At 31.3% G+C, this 18665-nt stretch overlaps 1 protein-coding gene across 2 annotated transcripts in view; it reads right to left on the bottom strand.

Annotated features, from left to right (window-relative positions):
• Positions 1–652: 652 nt before the first annotated feature.
• LOC139530036 (uncharacterized) overlaps positions 653–18665 on the bottom strand; it is a 60708-nt gene continuing 42695 nt past the window's right edge. For both annotated transcript variants that reach the window (XM_071326072.1, XM_071326073.1), the window contains exons 2-10: positions 16778–16941; positions 15709–15827; positions 13092–13216; positions 11855–12252; positions 9901–9954; positions 8759–8897; positions 6301–6416; positions 5652–5745; positions 653–4530 (exon numbers count right to left, since the gene is read on the bottom strand). In XM_071326072.1, coding sequence (XP_071182173.1) covers positions 4325–4530; positions 5652–5745; positions 6301–6416; positions 8759–8897; positions 9901–9954; positions 11855–12252; positions 13092–13216; positions 15709–15827; positions 16778–16873 — 1347 coding nt within the window. In that variant the 5' untranslated portion in view covers positions 16874–16941 and the 3' untranslated portion in view covers positions 653–4324. The remainder of the gene's footprint in view (positions 4531–5651; positions 5746–6300; positions 6417–8758; positions 8898–9900; positions 9955–11854; positions 12253–13091; positions 13217–15708; positions 15828–16777; positions 16942–18665) is intronic.

Raw genomic sequence — 18665 nt, 5'->3', positions numbered from 1 at the left:
CCCATAGTTGTGATAAATTTTCAGTGTAATTGCTTTTAAGTATAAAATAGTCTATAACTTTTTCTATTTTATCTTTATAAGATTTGTCAGTTAGTATGCTGTTGTTTATTTTAAAGAACCCTTTACCCTTATTATCATTGGACATGTTAATTTTCAATGAAATTGCCTGATGGTCTGTACTAGAAATTAGGGCTGGTCTTATATCTGTAGACTTTTATTTATGTTGTAACATCTATATCTTTATTTCGTGTGGTTAAATGTGTATGTTTTCTTCTTGAGGTTGTATTTGTATATTCTATTCGTGTTTTTGATTTATTGAGTTTAGCCTTCAACTGGTAGTTTTTGTTATTATTCTTTCATTATTTTGTATGTTTCATTTTTTTCCCTCTAATGGTTATTCTAATGTTTTAGATTTTATCTGTATGTGTTAACACAAGGTCAAAAGGACATATACCTTAAGTTTCCTTCTTCGTTCATACATGGATACTTTGTACAGGTCTTTTTGTTGTGCTCGAGTATATATTCTCTAGTGTCACCGATCTGTTGTTCTTTGTGTTTCTAACAAACATGTACATGTATCATTATTTGAATTGTGTAATTGCAGTGGATTTTCATATGAACTCTTTTCATTTCACTCATAAAAAGAAATCTATTCAAAGGAAAATAATTTTATTGTAATAAAATGTCAGTCAAGATGTGTAAAAAAGGAAAAACATCTACAGTGCAAATATGTTTTTGACAAAATGTCCCTGATAATGACAAACCTCAAGTAAAACTGCCCAGCAGTCATTTTGTCAATTTCAAACTTTAACATGTACATAGTAGAAACTGAGTAATGCTGCACATCATAAGAGTAATTCAATTAGCACACAAGCAAAACATGCATCGAAGGAATAAATTTATTGCTTTATTAATAAACATTGTAATATATTTAACACTTTAAAGATTTAATGCGCCATTAGACCCATTTCCATTCACCAGAAGAGAACAAACTCAACCATTTGAATTCCAAGTAGGGAAACAAAACTCTTATGTAAAGTTCTAAATGACAACGATATGCATAAACATAATATCCAAAATCGATCAAAGGTCAGGTCCGGTGAGGGATTTGGAAATTAAGGATTACCATTATTCACAAATTTATAATTGGCAATTTGAGAAAGGTATTTCAAATGTGTTCTACTCAATTCATCTACTACCTTAAAAACTCTTGTATGACATTTCCACTGCAAAAAACATTAGAAGTGTCAAGCAATCGTCTTACTTCAACCGGATATCACAATAAAAGCTTTATTATATCAAAATTTTCAAGCTACCAAAAATGAAAAATCATCAAAAATGTTTCATATGTCCGTATTGTCTTTTTCGAAGGCTCCTTTCTTTCCGACAATATCGCGTAGTGAATAACACTATACAAAAATCCGATAATTGTAAAAGGATTTCTACTATGTTGATATCAAGGTAATGCATCAAGTTTACAAGTTTACAATTTTACCTTTTTTTTAATTGCATCAAAAATACAGTATCCAGTTTCTGATCTTAAAAAAAAATCAAGTCTACATTAAGTTACAGAACAAATAACAAAAACATCATTGTACATGTTAAATAAAACACAACCAAATTGCCTCAAGTGGTAATATAATGATGCATAGTCTTCGCTTCAATAAGATTAAAATATTGAATTCTGCATAGTAAAAACATTAGTTGAATTTTGTACTTTAAGTTTTGAGAGTAACATGTAAAGCTGGCACAGGAAAATTAGTAGTCTTTTACGTTATAGTTGTAAATATAGATGTTTATGAAAGACATGAATCATGCATAATCCAGACGACATTTTGTTTGCAAATATATAGAAATTAGTATGAAAAACAAAATTTTCTTGACTGAAGATCTAAAGATTATCTGACTATTTTTTTTGGATGAAGGGACCAAAAAGTAGTTTGCTCATTTTTTTTTTTCTTTTGATTGAAAAAAAGAATGTGGTTCTATTACGGATTTTTGTTTCATGATTTCAAACAACCTCGTGTAAGGGACAGTGTTATATTTGCCCGCGTGATAGTTCTAATTTGTGATAAACTTATTTGTGCATGGAATTCCAGACTGGACTTCTTCACGGCGAGAATATGGTTTCGATTTTTTTTTATATCTGCAGTATAAAACTAAAACACACTTAAACAACACAGAACACAATACAAACATATAATATTTACATTGAATATATTACATGTACAATTTTATTTGCTAAAATGACCAGCATTTTATATAAAGGGAATCGTTCCATTATTAAATCACTGTACGAAAGATACATCACAATTGTATAATTATTGCCAAACATTTACACAATGAAACATTCTGAAAATGCTGACACGATTGTTATTGCTTTAAAGCTTTGAACTCCATCAGAGTATATAGTGAGTAAAACAACACTATGTGTCTGTTGAATAGAATTACTCGCCTGTTTTATTACATTTGAATGTTTAATGAAACCCAAAATCTTGTCACAAACCCTAAAAAGGCATGTATTCTTAAAATCGATCTTTAAAATTGAACTTTATTAATTTCAAGCTGATGTGAACAACTCTCTCTTCATTTGAACTACTCGTAACTTATTCAACAAATTAACATGATTATTACGTAGCAAACCCCGCACCTAAACACTACACTGGTATCCAGTTAAATAAGCTGACTTCATAACAAACATGTGTACTAAGTTCCAATTTTATTAAAATAAAAATATTAAATTATGTAAACTAGCTTACACCAAAAACTTAACTTGATGATTTCACGTTAGCGGTTAACTTGTCTCTCTGTCACTATTTTGTTCTCATTTAATTGGGGAAAAAAGAAATAATTAACTGTGAATTAAAACTTAAATATCCTTTGTACTCTTCTGTTGTTGGTACAACAGTGAAAAAAAGTATCATTAAAAAGGACAAGTATATCAAGGGAATTTGCCTCACCAACATTCTTCAAGTAACTGTTTGAAATATATGAATCAACATCATAGTCTATAGGACTAGTAAGGAGGTTACCTTCTTTATAATAATTTCCTTTGGATATACAATTTTGGTAAAACGTCGTCATGAAACAATTAATAAATGATATAATTTTCCAGGTGACATCACTTATAACATATTTCGTCAAATGGGACATCATATTTCGTCAAATGGGACATCACTTTACTAACACAAAACAAAAACAAAAAATCTTCTGAATCAATAAAATACTTATGACATATGTATCTTGAAAAAAAACACCTTAGTATTAAACATATTTTAAAAATGATGATGCACAATAAAAAACGGTATAAAACTTAATACATTTAAACTATCAAAACATGAAAACATAAGGCAAAATGAAACAATGGTAAAGTTTACGACGTAATTCATAAAAATATATATACATAAATCGGGATAACTATAACATGTTCGATAAAAATAAATTAAGGAACAACAAGACAAGACCGTTTACGATATAAATAAAATGTATATACATTTAACAAAGTTGTCTTGGTGAATATATATATACATTGTGTATAGATATTTTATCAATTATTAAAATGAACTTATTAAATAAGATTTTTTTTTAAAAGCATTCATCGAAGACACAGGGCTAATGATTTGTACACCAGCAACGTCTTTCGTATAAACAAGACTTATCAATATGCCAAAAAGTATTTTGAACAATTAAAAATTTTGCAAACACTATATTTATAAATTTGACCATGTCCATGAGATAGCATATCTATAAAGGAGATGAAGCATTGTCGTCTGTTTATTTCATAGTTTGTGGATTTTTTTCTTGTTTAGTGGTTGTTTTTTTAAAGATTGAACATAACACGCTATAAATTACATGCGTCCGAAGTTGGTTTTTTTTTAGCATTTTTCTTCATCAGGAAAGCATTAAGCCTAATATTTGAAAGCCTCTGATGTATACATAATGACAAAAATGAAGAGTTCAGTTTCTTTTTTGAACTGCACCAGTCAGTCATACAGTAAACTGTGTACAAAAAATGTGAAGGGGGACAATAACATATCGGAATTAGTAGTAAAAGTGATAATTGAGGTCCGTATGAACATTAAACAGCCTCTTTATTCATAAAATAAATAAATTAAATACGTAGAATAAACAAAAAAGGTCTGAATTCGTAAGAAAGAAATGTAAAATGAAACAAAGTAACATATAACAAATTACGTTTTTAAAACAATCATATTTTCATTAGTCAATCTCTGAATGACACGATCAATGCTTCGTAGTTTGCTGTAATCAAATTTAATATGACAAACAAAACACTATCACAAGATTCACAGTCAAACTGTTGAAGTTAGACTTCTTGAACGTCATCAATACTGTCGTTTTCGTTGTGTTTTACAGAGTTTCCATTCATAAATTTGAGACCACGAAAATCCAAAGATGGAATTGACGGTCTCGGAGAAGATCTAGACGACGATGGCAATGTCTCGTTTTCACTTATTAGACATAACGATGAGCTGTCTAATTTCATTTTGTTCTTTCTCTTTCCAAGCGTTGCTATAAATGATAAAATAATAACATTAAGTCAACACAGTTGTTCAGACTTTTTCTTTTATATTAGTAATTCACACGCCAATCACAAAGGTGTTTATATACACTCATACGTTTTTTCCAGTGATAAATTTGCTTGAGTATATGACACATAAAGTTGTTCATATAATCTGGTCTTCCAGTATAACAGTATTACAAGTTGCTTTGCAGAGTATATTCATTTACACTTGACATATCAATTACACTTTATGCATATTTACTTTAATCTAAAATGATTTCATACACTTGACTTCTAAATACTCCGCAAACTCTTGAAACAGTATGAATGAGTCAACAAAAATAGAATTGAGAATGAAAACTGGGGAAGACATTAAAGAGCAGGAACTCCCCCCCCCCCCCCCCCCAGATCATGTATGTGTCTTTTGTGCAGCTATAAAATCCTGCAACAGCAGACAGCTTTCAGATGGACCCAGATTGGACCAAGCAATATTGTTTACTAGTACAGCAAAAGTTTGTCGGTTTTTTGAGACTTTTATTAATGACCTTTCGGTTAAATCTTTATCTTTTTTTAAATTTATTTATCGTCAACTAATTAACAAAATGTTTAACATTATGTTGACATCCAATATCTAAAAAAAAACTTTTTTTTATAAACCTGAGTTTTATCGAATTTTATTTATTTACCCACAGTTTTTATGAAGTCACATATTTATTCATTACGCATAATCTATAATACATGAACATTTCGAATTTGCCTTAAAGTTTGGTACTTATGTAGTTCTTTTTGAGAGAAATAAATCAAAAAGATAAGGAACACCGAACGTTTTTTTCTATATTTCATCCTATTATTATTTTGAATCAGCAGCCGAAACCTTATTGCAAGTCATAAAAGAGACACATATACCGTAGGGATAATTAATTCAAGTCTAAAATGAATTAAAAATGTTATGACAAATATTGAAAAACAACCAAAACACAACATAGAAAACTTATGACTAAACAACTTGAACCCTACTAAAATCCATACCAACAACATGTTAAACAAAGTTTTTTGCTAGATATATATACGTATCATCAATTTTAACAATAGTAGACATTATTAAACGTACACACAAAAATATACTTACACTGGAACTTCTGTTCTGCTTTCAAACATTGATCAACCTTCCATTCATCAATACCTTCTGATAAACATAACCTTCTTAAAGCATTGCACTGATACTGTAATATAACATAAGACATCCATACAAAGAAAGATAACTAAACACTTACAAATATAAGCTGCTAAAAATCGGGCTTGATCCACCATTTTCTACGTAAGAAAATGACTTACCAAGTCAAGTATATGACAGTTGGTATCCATTTATTCGATGCGTTTGAGCTTTTGATTTTGTCATTTGATTTGAGACTTTCCGTTTTGAATTTTCCTCGCGTTTAGTTTTTTTTGTGATTTTACTTTTAAAAAGAGAAATAACTATATCCATTATCAAGTTCAAAATGTCCCAACTTTTATTGAAAAGTTCTTTTTCGCATGTGAACGTCTATACAATATAAGAATATATTTTCAGCATCTGTTCGAATAATAAATTGTTGTATTGTTGTAAATCGTCATTATTGCCGAGTATACACAGTGTAATAGGCACAGCTTTACGTAATGAACATTGTAAAAGAAGTGATGCAAAAACATAGACAGTAAATATGCCTGATATACAAATAAAACAATATGTTTTTTATTCCAATTTTATTTCTTAGTATCTATAAGATATTATGTGTTACCTTAAATATTTGAACTTTAACCTCAGTATCTCTAAGAGTATTCTGTATTTTCTTTTTACGTCCATACAAAAGTTTAAGTCTAAAATGTTCATGATCTTTCACTGCTACCACTAAACCTACAATGGTAAACATTCATCAAAATCGTTTACTTCTCCCACTCCAATAGTAAAACAATTCTTATGATCTTTCACTGATACAACTAAATCAAAAATGGTTTAACAATGTTCATGATCTTCCATTGCTTCCACTTAACTTATTATATTATATAGGCAAACGGTAACTGTATAAAATGTTGTCTTTGGTTGATCGTGCATTTAAAAAAGGTCAGGTATTTATTAGTTTCATGGCATATTCTTTCTTTATGTTTTCACATCAGTTTTTATTATTCTGAGGTAAAAACTCAATACTCCTAACTAAACATAAGAGAATATTATTTCAATCATAAACCAGTGCTTTCTAACATGACTCAAGGACGATTATTCGAATTCACTAGTATCTGCTGGTCATTTGATGATATTCAAAGTGAAAATATTATGTTACACAAATATTGAAATGCTAGTTGTACTAGCATGCACAATCTACCATGATGAACATATTAACTACAGTTATTCCCCTTTTAATACACAGTTCCGTTCACAATATAGTTTTAGAAGAGATTTACAGTGAATAGGAAAAATTGAATTAGTTAAAACTTCCTTTATACATGACTTTAAACATAGACGGGAGATCCCAAGAAGACAAACAAGTGTACAAAACACAATAAAGAAAGAAAAAAGACTGGGCAACACGAACACGACTAGAAACTTATGAATATTTCTGGTGCTTAAGGAGAGTAAGCAGATTCCGCTCTCTTTGTGGCAGTCATGTGACCCATGGTAAGAATTAATTCGACGAAAAACCTTAACCACTTTGGTGACTGTGTTTTCACGATTTGTATGTTTATGGTACCGACTGAGGTTGAAAAAGTTTTTCGACATTGTGTTTGAATCAAACAAGTACGACATCACGTTTAACAGCATATTGTATTGCCATTGCTAATATAAATTCCATAGATAAAATTTATATAAAAAAAAATCATAATTAAAACACCCATGTCCATTAGTGATTAGTTAAATCAACTCCATCAGCTTCTGTATGTAAACTGGATATACATTAAGTTTATCCAGAACATTGTACCAAGAAAATCAAGCAAACAATCGCAAATTAAAAAATTTAGACAAGTCAAATTCGATAGAAAACTAGAGGCTCTAAAGAGCCTGTGTCGCTCACCTTGGTCTATGTGAATATTAAACAAAGGAAGCAGATGGATTCATGACAAAATTGTGTTTTGGTGATGGTGATGTGTTTGTACGTCTTACTTTACTGAACATTTTTGCTGCTTACAGTTATCTCTATCTATAAAGAACTTTGCCCGGTAGTTTCAGTGGAAAATGTTAGTAAAAATTTACAAATTTTATAAAAATTATTAAAAATTGACTATAAAGGACAAAAACCCCTTAGGGGGTCAATTGACCATTTCAGTCATGTTGACTTATTTGTAAATCTTACTTTGCTGTACATTATTGCTGTTTAAAGTTAATCTCTATCTATAATAATATTCAAGATAATAACCAAAAACAGTAAAATCCCTTGAAATTACCAATTTAGGGGCAGCAACCGAACAACGGGTTGTCCGATTCATCTGAAAATTTCCGGGCAGACAGATATTGACCAGATAAACAATTTTACCCCTGTCAGATTTGCTCTAAAGGCTTAGGTTTCAGAGTTATAAGCCAAAAACTGCATTTTACCCCTATGTTCTATTTTTAGCCATGGCGGCCATCTTGGTTGGTTGGCCGGGTAACCGAACACATTTGTTAAACTATATACCCCAAGGATGATTGTGACCAAGTTTGGTTAATTTTGGCCCAGTAGTTTCAGAGGAGAAGATTTTTGTAAAAGTTAACGACGACGGACGACGGACGACGCCGGACGACGACGGACGCTTGACGACAACGGACGCCGGACGCCAAGTGATGAGAAAAGCTCACTTGGCCCTTCGGGCCAGGTTAGCTAAAAAGACAAAGATATACAAAAGAAGATGTGGTATAATTGCAAATGAGACAACTGTCAACAAGAGACCAAATCACACAGACATTAACAACTATAGGTCACCGTACGGCCTTCAACAATGAGCAAAGCCCATACCGAAAGAGTTCTGTTTGCGCGCACGATCAAGCAATACTTATTTTTACTAACTCTAACGAAGTAAATGATAATCTGTATTGATCATCCTGCATTAAATGGTAGTTTGCACGAAACAGCTGATAAGCAGTTGTCATATTCGTTTCTTGCTAGACATTTTAAAGGAAAAGTAAGGGAACACGCTCATGTTTGGCCATATAGTCTTACTTAAGTATTCATGTTAACTTGCTGTCTTTTATATTGATAAAAAAAAATCAATTATAGATAAACTTACTATCAACGACTCGTATGACTCTCCATGGTAACAGAAAGGCCAATATAAACACAAAATCTCTTGTACTGTATGTTGGGAAAGCAACTAGTAAAACAGTATCTGCGACGAAGGAAATAGTAACAACAAATGCATCAAAAACCTGCAAAACAAAGAAGTTATGTGTCGTAACGGATATATGAAATAGAGATTCTTACATTAATTCAAGTAATTAATAATTAAACAAAAAAGAATTGAGTCAGAGCCTAGTCTAGTCGATAGGGGAAGGTTAACTATAATGCCTAGCATCCAAAGTGGGGAACTACTTATATCCAAAGAAATAATTGCAAAAACTCTTTCCTTGGTCTGTACGTGACCTACATTTGTACGAGGATGTCTCTTTTTCTATTGACAGTCAAAATGTTTCCTTTCATCTCTGGGATTACCCTAACGTCAATTGTTCTAGTGGTCAATGTGCAAACTGGACATTTTATCAATTAATAAGTAGTAGCAGCGTATTTTGTTATGTAATTTTTCTATTAAATTAAATACGGAATCATTTTTGCTAAAGGTACAAACTGGAATGTCAGGAAAGCGATCATACTTTTGTCTACACTTCAAGATTTTTGGTGTAATGAATTGTTTTGTGCATGTAACACAAGTAAGAGGTTAAGCTACATGTATCTATCAAACCAGGTTTAATCCACCATTTTTTACGTAATAAATGCATAGTACAAGTAAGGCATATGTTAGGTGTTATCTATTCGTTTGAAGTGTTTGAGCTTTTGATTCTGCCTTTAATTAGGGTCTTTCCGTTTTGAATTTTCCTCGTAGTTCGATATTTTTGTTATTTTTACTCTTTGTATACGTTCTTTCTTTACCAACCCAATTGATGAGTGGTAATTTGTATCGAACAAAATCCTATACATGTCAGTTTTGGCAAAGAGTATGTGTTATCAAATACTCTGCGTACGTTTTTTGGAAATAATTGAGTGTATGACTGAGGCATGACTTGCGATGTCGACTGAAGAAATCTTGATATAATCTTGTCTGATATGATTTACCATGCAATCAAATTGAACAGCATAAACACAGTGTGACATAACACTTGCATAACATGTATGTTTTTTTCTCTTTAAGTTAGATTCTAATTCTTTATAACTTACCTCTAAACGTCTATGGAAAAATAAGGAACCAGCACACAGTGCTTTTAAAATTGTCTGAAATTCAAAGAAATTTCACTTTCAGTAAAGATCATCAATCTGTAAATTAGATAACTCTTTTACCTTCATATTGTGTAATATTGTATACAATCTATGGAAATTTGGGCGTACAAGTATTACTTTATTTTACAATACAAGATATCCTTGTATATATTGTTACAACTAAACTGTTCTAACAGTTTTTGATAAAAGAGCATTTGACTTTTATGAGGGATGGGGGCTAGGGTAAATTTTGAAACAAAGGCAGGACAGGAGTTTTGAGGCAGAACCAAATAGAAATGAAATGCAGGACTGCGATAACAACTTACAATTTTTCATCTTATCCCCACCCCCTCACAAAATTCAAAGGGTAGTTCCCTAAGAATAAAAATAAGGTTATTATACATCCTGTCATTGTGTTATAGTTCTATGGTAAATTATTGTATTTTAGTCTCTTTTTTTGGTAATGTGGTTTGTTTATATGCTTTTTTTTGTTTTTCATTGTTGATATATATTTTGGCTATATAGTGATCAAGATTATAACACAATGTTGACTGCTGTACCCGATTATTTCTGACCTCTATTATGTCTTTGTGTTTTGTTCACACATTTGTTGTCAATATACTTGCATTTTATGCAACTGTCCTACAAGTGAGAGAATAAGCTAGTCATAAACCCGGGCTCAGCCCACCAATTTCTACATAAGAAAATGCCTGTACTAAGTCAGGAATATGACAGTTGTTATCCATTCGTTTTTAAAATGTGTTTCAGCCTTGGATGTTTTCCGTTTTGAATTTTTCACTGAGTTTGGTGTTTTTGTTATATTACTTTTTGAAGGGCAGATTTACCATATAAACCGTGTTTGCTATTTTTTCTATGATACTGCCGTTTAGTTATGCAGCACTTCTATAAGATGGGTGATACACATTTTAAGTGATGTGTCATAAGCTCAGATGACTTTTATTCCCTATATACTATTAATGAACCTGGACTCTAACCGGAATATTTGACTTTCTTTCAAGTAAACAAAAACATTTATCTCTCATCTCTCTCATTAAAATTTGTCGGTCGAAGATACTTTGTAACAATGTTATCTGATGAAGATGTTACATCAAAAGAAAAATCAGAACTACTCTAGCTCAATTGTTTTTAAGATAAGAAATTCTCCATATAGAAATATGATTGGTTCATAAATATCTGCTGTCATCTAGGAAGACAAAATGTTTTTGTATGTCTGTTGAAATCAGTCAGACTGTAATTCTACGCATACATTTTGTATTTTAAATGTTGTTTTTTTTTGTCTTTTTGTGGATTTTTGCTGTTGAGTTATGCTTGGCAGTTTGAATTTAAACCTTTTTATACATTGAGTAAAATAGTTGAATTCTTCTAATGAGACAAAATTATTTTACTTTTATTGATAAATGGATACTGTGATTTTAAATCTTCAAATTTTATCCATAAAAAATAGTTTTATGGTTTGATATTTCCCGATGAAGGTAAAATGTATATTCCGGAAAGCGCTTCTATTTTAAAGGTGGAGAGCTCTTCGCGTGTTTCGACATTTATGCATCCTTGGGTTTCCGAATATTTGGCATCAAGAGTCCCTGGCGAATACAAATCACATTATGAAATTTGCAAATCAAAATCAAACAGTTAGCATGATACCAGTGATACATAAAAGTTATAAAGTGGGGCTTATTGGTATTGGTAGTGGAACTACTGTATATCTAGCCTGTCAACACTGAGGTTGTCAGTTTGAATCAAGCACGTGTCAGTTTTTATACCGGTTCTTTCGATGCAATCCGGCTTTCTCTGTCAATACATTAGCATAAAGTGCGCAATAGTGATGAAAGTGATGTAAATACCAATTAACCAATCATATCAAATAAGGTGACCTAGTGATTAATATATAACCTACCTCTATTGAAACAATACCTAAAATTGCAATGCTAGCAAAATGACAAATATGAGCAATTTCTTCCTCTATACTATATTCCTTATGAGAATGTATCACAGTCTTGATATCAAACATACTATCCATAGTTCGTACATCCGGGTTTATATCAGTCACAGGAAGAATTGTTGACATTGGTAATGTCCGTTTCACTCGGACTTTGTATTGTATAGAACTATTTGTTGAATTATTTATCACATCATGATCAGAATTAGAAATATTCCACTGAATTGTCGCCTGTAGAAGCATGTTAAATATTTCCTGAGTTTGTTTTCCTTTTAGGATTTGCTCGTTTGAATGTCGTATTAGTGCTAGAAAATATTGTGTACTATTGGTGAAGTTTTCTGTTTCTTCTAGGGTTACTAAAATGAAATGGTATACACATTTGAATAACGGTACGGTATCAAAACCATTGTTTGTTTTGCTTTTGTTATGTACGTCTTTTAATCTAAAAAACCAAAAATTGTTAAAATAGGAGTTTCGAAGCGTCAATATTTATCTGTACTCTAATGATCTACCGGCAGCCATTATTACGACTCTAACTCGATCACGCGACTGAGGCATTAAAATAAAAAAAAACTGTATACAATGAACCTTGCACACACAGCTAATCAATCATATTCCTGCATTACAAACTAAGTGTCAATAATTGAGTGCAACTTATGTCACAGGATGTGAGAATTGGAACAAGTTAAAAAAAACAACAAAAAAAACAATAACCTGATGATCTTACGTGTTATTTTTTTTCTGGCAATATCAATCATTATGACAGAAATCTACTCTACATTTTAATTATTAACTGAATTATAAAACAACGCAAATGAAATTTTAAAATTAAGTGTCGTATTGCCTATACAATATTGTTTTATGATTTCTCCGGATAACCAGACATCTGTTATACTAGGAACCTAGCCCATGTATAAACAAACATACTTATTCAAAGTACAATTTTGGAGCGTACACACATCAGTTGTTTCCGTGTAAAGTCTCCTACAACAGCCCCTGACAAGAATCGATATCGTTAAATATAAGTCAACAAAACAATTAAAACAAATCTTTATGATTCTTCATAGAAAATTATTATTTTTTAAGTTATTTTGCAAATAAGTAAGTTGTAATACTTTGTGTGATAAAATGTCTAGTACATGTGCAGGAAGATTATTCGTAAACATAAAGTGAGACTCTCTATCGAACTGCTTACCTTTGACCTTGTACAAATCGAGAGTTAACTCCCCTAACACTAATGCACAGTCTAAAATGCATAGAATTACTAGTGTTAAAAGCATGTATTTGCTTTTAAAAAATTCATATCCCCGTCGACGGATCCTGAAAAATATAGGTAGATATAGATCAAATGCACATTAAAATCATTATATAAATAAAATAGACAAACTAGAGTTATCGTTCGTAATAACAGTCAATGAAACACACAAGTACCTTACCGAATTAATGGAGCAACAGCAGAATTAAGATTCCATCTTAAATTCTTTTTAATCAGATCCTACTAACGGTTTTACGTATTTGGCTTTTAAATGTTTAGGTTCATCAAATTCATAAATTTCTAACAGTACTGTAGGTTTCGCAATATTTTATTTGTTTATTTGATATTGGTCAAGGCAGCAGTACATTTTGTACGTCGTGTCTTTGACTTTACCGTACAACATGTATAAAACGTCTCTACTAATCCAGAAGTAAGATTCAATTTGAAATACAACGGATGCCACATGTGGAATATGATCTGATTACCCTCCCAGAGTACCTGAGATCATAACAAGTTTTGGTGGAGTTCGTGTTGCTTAGTGTTTAGTTTTCTATGTTGTGTCTTGTGTACTTTTGTTTCTCTGTTTGTCTTTTTCTTTTTTAGCCATGACGTTGTCAGTTTATTTTTTATCTATAGGTTTGAATGTCCTTTTCGTATCTTTTGTCTCTCTTTTATATACATTTGTACATGTATGTTTAAAAAAATTGAGTTCATTTTAAGATTATTACTTTGTGTAATGGTTTTACTAATTTCTGTGTGCTGTGGTCTGACTAATTTGTAGCAATATATATGTACCGCATACTCTTAATTCTATGTTTCAAATTATAAGGAAACGAAAGCAGACTATGCAGTTTAAAAATAAATTAAGGAAATATTAGTTTGGATAAAGGAATTGAAACTCCAAATTGAAAACAATTTTAACGGCAACAACATTTTATATAATATTTTGCCCATAACGTGCTATTTTTTCTACGCACTATATCTATTATCATCACTGTAATAGTGTGAGGAATTGTTTAAAGGTAATGTTGCTCTCATGGTTTTCAAGTTTTTTTTCATATAGTGCTTAGAAACTAAACGTCATTATATGCACACTGTAAAAATACATGACCCTTGTCCTCCTACACCTTGCCAATTATGGTTAATTACCATTTAAACTACCGCGTAATGTTCAATTGACGTAAACTGTCGGAACTTCGCCTCAACGATGTAACCACTTGTTATCTCAAAATGATTTATAAACCTTGGATCATGTAAGTCTCCCTGATGACTCTACTTTATGTACAAGAAAATAATGGTTCTTCAACAAAGAGATAGATAAGTCATTTCTTGTTGTTTGTGTAATTGATTTGTTCTTTGAAAGATAAGACCTAGACGTCCTATTTCCGTCCATCTCAAAACCAAGAATTTTCCAACAAAGCATTACAGTGTAAGGTTGACTGAATTGAAATTGTGAAATGTTTGAATTTTTTTAGGTGAAAAGTTTTTCATGACGTTGTACTTTATAATCATTATATTGAATTAAATGTTTCATATATATATTGATTGCGTTATCATTGATAGGGCTATACTCAAAAATTAACGGTTTTATTTTCGTTGATTGTTTTGCCATAGATAAGGCTGTTGTTCTTTTATTTAAATAGGTTCACATTTTGTGATATTGTTGTTTAACTGGCAACCATACTTTATATCCTAATTCACCTTATCGTGATAGCGTGCTTGCTATCATGTCTATCATGTATGGGTTCGATCCCTAACCAGGTCAAGCAAGAATCTGATAAATTAGTATTTCGTTATATTTCCAAAAGAGCAAGATATCATGTTCCTTTAAGATGTTCGCTTCTCTGGTTTGTCAGATATTAGAAAGCTTCTAGTTTTATCCATGAAGTGCGATTAATTAATTTTTCCTCAAACCTCTATTTTTTCATATTTTTTATACAAATTATTTCAAATGGCAATTTTTGATAGCTGCATATCCCGAAAGCATACTGGATATATTGAAATGGGATCCAACCTAGGCGTGGGTGCAAAATATGCAGGATATATAAATTTACAGCTACTTCCAGTTGAAATGTAGACGTTTTCTCATATGAGTTGTTTGTTGAAGATATCCGCGTTTTGCATAAAAAAAATTCATAAATTTTTGAGCTGTCCATAGGTTTTCTCCTTGCAGAGAACAGTGTTTGTTCCTACAAAACATTCTCCCCTGTTTTAAACGACAATTAAAATTTTCAATTTTAAACTGTAATGTGTTTAAATTGACGGAAATCAGACGTGTATGTTTACCATTTTTTTTTTACACTCACAATATCGCGTTACTGTGCATGTTTTTGTATTGTCCTACATGTAAGTATGCAAGACTTGATTTCAGATGCATAATTAGCAAACTATTTATCATAAGTTAAAATTAAAAATAGCACCCCGCAAACAATATAAGCATGTACTGGACGTTAAAATGAAATGATGTTTAATTTTTACAACACGTTTAGTGTGGAAACGGATTACAAGAACAGTGGTTGATAATAAAATATCTTAATTGTTTTTTAAGCTTTCTTACTTTCCAAAATGTTCATGAAGGTGTAAAGAGTCTTGTTGGAGTTCCTCCTCGAGTTCGTTCTCTATCTTTTCCACGTATCCATGTGTCTTTGCGAGGACTAAAGTTTCTGCTACCAAAGTCTTCAAAAGATAAAAAAAAAATCAATTAGCAAAAAATACAATGATATTGTCAATTAATTTCAAAATTTTAAATGCAGATCTATTTTTCTTCAACAGTTGACAAATATCTAAAGACATTTTATGTAATTTCATCATTAATTAGAAGGAATTTACGCCAATAAGACAACATATTGATACATTATCATGAATAAAACAATTTACAGAGCACGCTAGTCTTAGAACAATGACAAGACTAGTGTCTCCACAATATCAATATTCATAAAAGGTGCACTATAATGTCCCCTTTAACCTTGAAGTGAAGCAGATATTAGTTGAACATTTTTAACAGATTGCTAACTCAAATGGCGCATTAGTTCTAGCATACATAGCTTTTGTACTCTTATTATACATGCGTAATACATGTGTAATTAATCATTAAAATTAAAAACAAAAGCGATCGTCAAGAACCTGTTTAGATCTTTTTCATTTGTCACAACACCATAACGAAAACTTGTTTTAAACCATATAGCACATCTAATGATTATCTTTGTAGATACAACATGAAAGTGTGTCCCATTGCTACAATACTCCACTCACGCTGTTTCATTTTCCATATTCAGTGAACAGTGAACTCCTGCTAAAACCCTTATTTTGAATACTCTATAATAAACCGATTGCCTCAAATCGAACATAAGGTCTTAGACTATTTCAAGTTGGTGTGACCACAAACCACAGCAAACACAAAACTTCATCCATTTCCATGTTCAGTGAACCCAAATTTGACAATTAACATAACGGTGGTCTATAAATCTTAATTGATTTAACCACAAACTACCTTTAATCAAAACCTAGGACGGACAGACATACACACTGACGCACAGAACGGAACACATGAACTATCATATTCGGCTCTTATTATAAGATAACTGTACTTTATGGAAATTTATTTTAACATATAAATTATATATTACCCTGATAGCACTTTCCCTCCTCTTTCCATACTTGGGTTTGTTTCCTCCGCCATCAGGAGTATGTCCATTCAGAGATGCACCAAAATTAGGGAACATCGATAAAATTCAGTTGTACTTTATACCTCATCGGATCCTGTTAAATCTTTGATACAGAACAAACTTCCCTATAAAACAAAAAATATAGAACACCGATACGCTAATGTTTAATTAAACCGATAATTGTTTCTTTTGATTAATATTTGATGTATTTATCGCGTCGACTATCAATTTTAATGTACCCCATTATCATAAACGATCACAGAACAAATATAACCCACATTTTATCTAGAGAAATTAAAAATCTTGTTTAGAAACAGCTTGAATTACAGGTATGTATGTACGATTGAATTAATTTGACAAGAAGGATTGTTGTAAAGTTCGTACATGATTTTTTTTAGCAAAAAGTACCATAATAGATTAACAGGACCGTAGTTCTATATGCCACTAATAGTTGGAGGCGGAACCCAAACAATAATTACATATTGCATGCAATTTGTATAAAAACAAGAGTTAGTGAAACAGTGATTATAACTATTACTATTAAAACCGTTCATTGAGATCGTAGATAGACATGCACATTAGCATTCTTACTTTCCCACGTTTAAATATTTGCTGTTGTCTTGCGTGTTATGAGTAATGACATTTAAATAACAATACACACAAAATAACTAGGCATGACTATTGTACCTGCAGAAGAAAATAGAATAACAAAAATACCAAACAATAAGGAACATTCAAAACTTAAAGCCCTTATCAAATGGCATAATCTAAAGCTCAAACCTATCAAACGAAGGAAAACAACTATCATATTCCTGACTTGGTGCAGTCTTTTCGTATGTAGAAAATGATGGATTAAAAATGGTGACTGATATATGCATGGAATCATAAATAACGATTATGAACTTATTAAAACGACTACAATATTTATATATTGATACTTGGGGGTAACTAAAGTCGTAATATGTATTGAACCTAAAAACAATTGTGTATCTTTTTTTAATAAATTGTAGAGTGACAGAGGTTGGATTAAGTTTAAGTGGACGAGACTGAGGGACGAGATCTGTGGAGACTGTGGAAATATAAAAGTACAGATTTAAGTCATTAGCACTAAAACATTATAACAAATACTCGATTAGATCAAGTTAATATCCTCCAATAGTTATTAACAAAACACTTCAGTTTCCTATATTCTCTAAGACGAAGTTAATTAAAAAACATGGGATGTCTTGTTCTCTTGTTTTTCTTGTTGTTGTTGTTTTTATTGATTATTAGAAGTTGGATTTTTTTGGTAGAAAGGGGACGGGTTTGATAAACCAGAAATATGAACAATACAATATTCGTATTTTCAGGAAAGTGTATACCAAGGTAATTGATGCTTGGCTACTGATACATTGTACCCTCGGGGATTTAGCAGAGTCATCTAAAAAGTGGTAATCATAACTAACATTAATGGTACAATGGCTTATGCACAATCATTGAATTTCGACTATTAATAACTCTTATACGCTCGATGTCACAAAAAGGTGAAAATATGTACGTTCATGGAGTCAGATGTATTCCAAATGAATTCATATATATGCCATTATCTTATTTAAAAACAGACGTATTATAAATATGGTGTCACATATTCCGTATAGCTGGTTATTTTCGCGGGGTGTAAATTTTCCTTTATTTTCGCGGATAGAACAAAATCGTCAAAATAAATTCCGCCAATATAAAAGTCCACATGCAAAGGTATTAACAAATGATCGAATCTGCCAAAATAATAACCGCCAAAATATTTCGTATACCTTATTCAATAAAAATCGCATATTTTTACATCCGCAAAGAAAACCCCGCTATACGGTAT

Source organism: Mytilus edulis, chromosome 7, assembly GCF_963676685.1.
Source record: "Mytilus edulis chromosome 7, xbMytEdul2.2, whole genome shotgun sequence".
Taxonomy (NCBI): Eukaryota; Metazoa; Mollusca; class Bivalvia; order Mytilida; family Mytilidae; genus Mytilus; species Mytilus edulis.
This window is presented reverse-complemented; position numbering and strand designations above follow the sequence as displayed.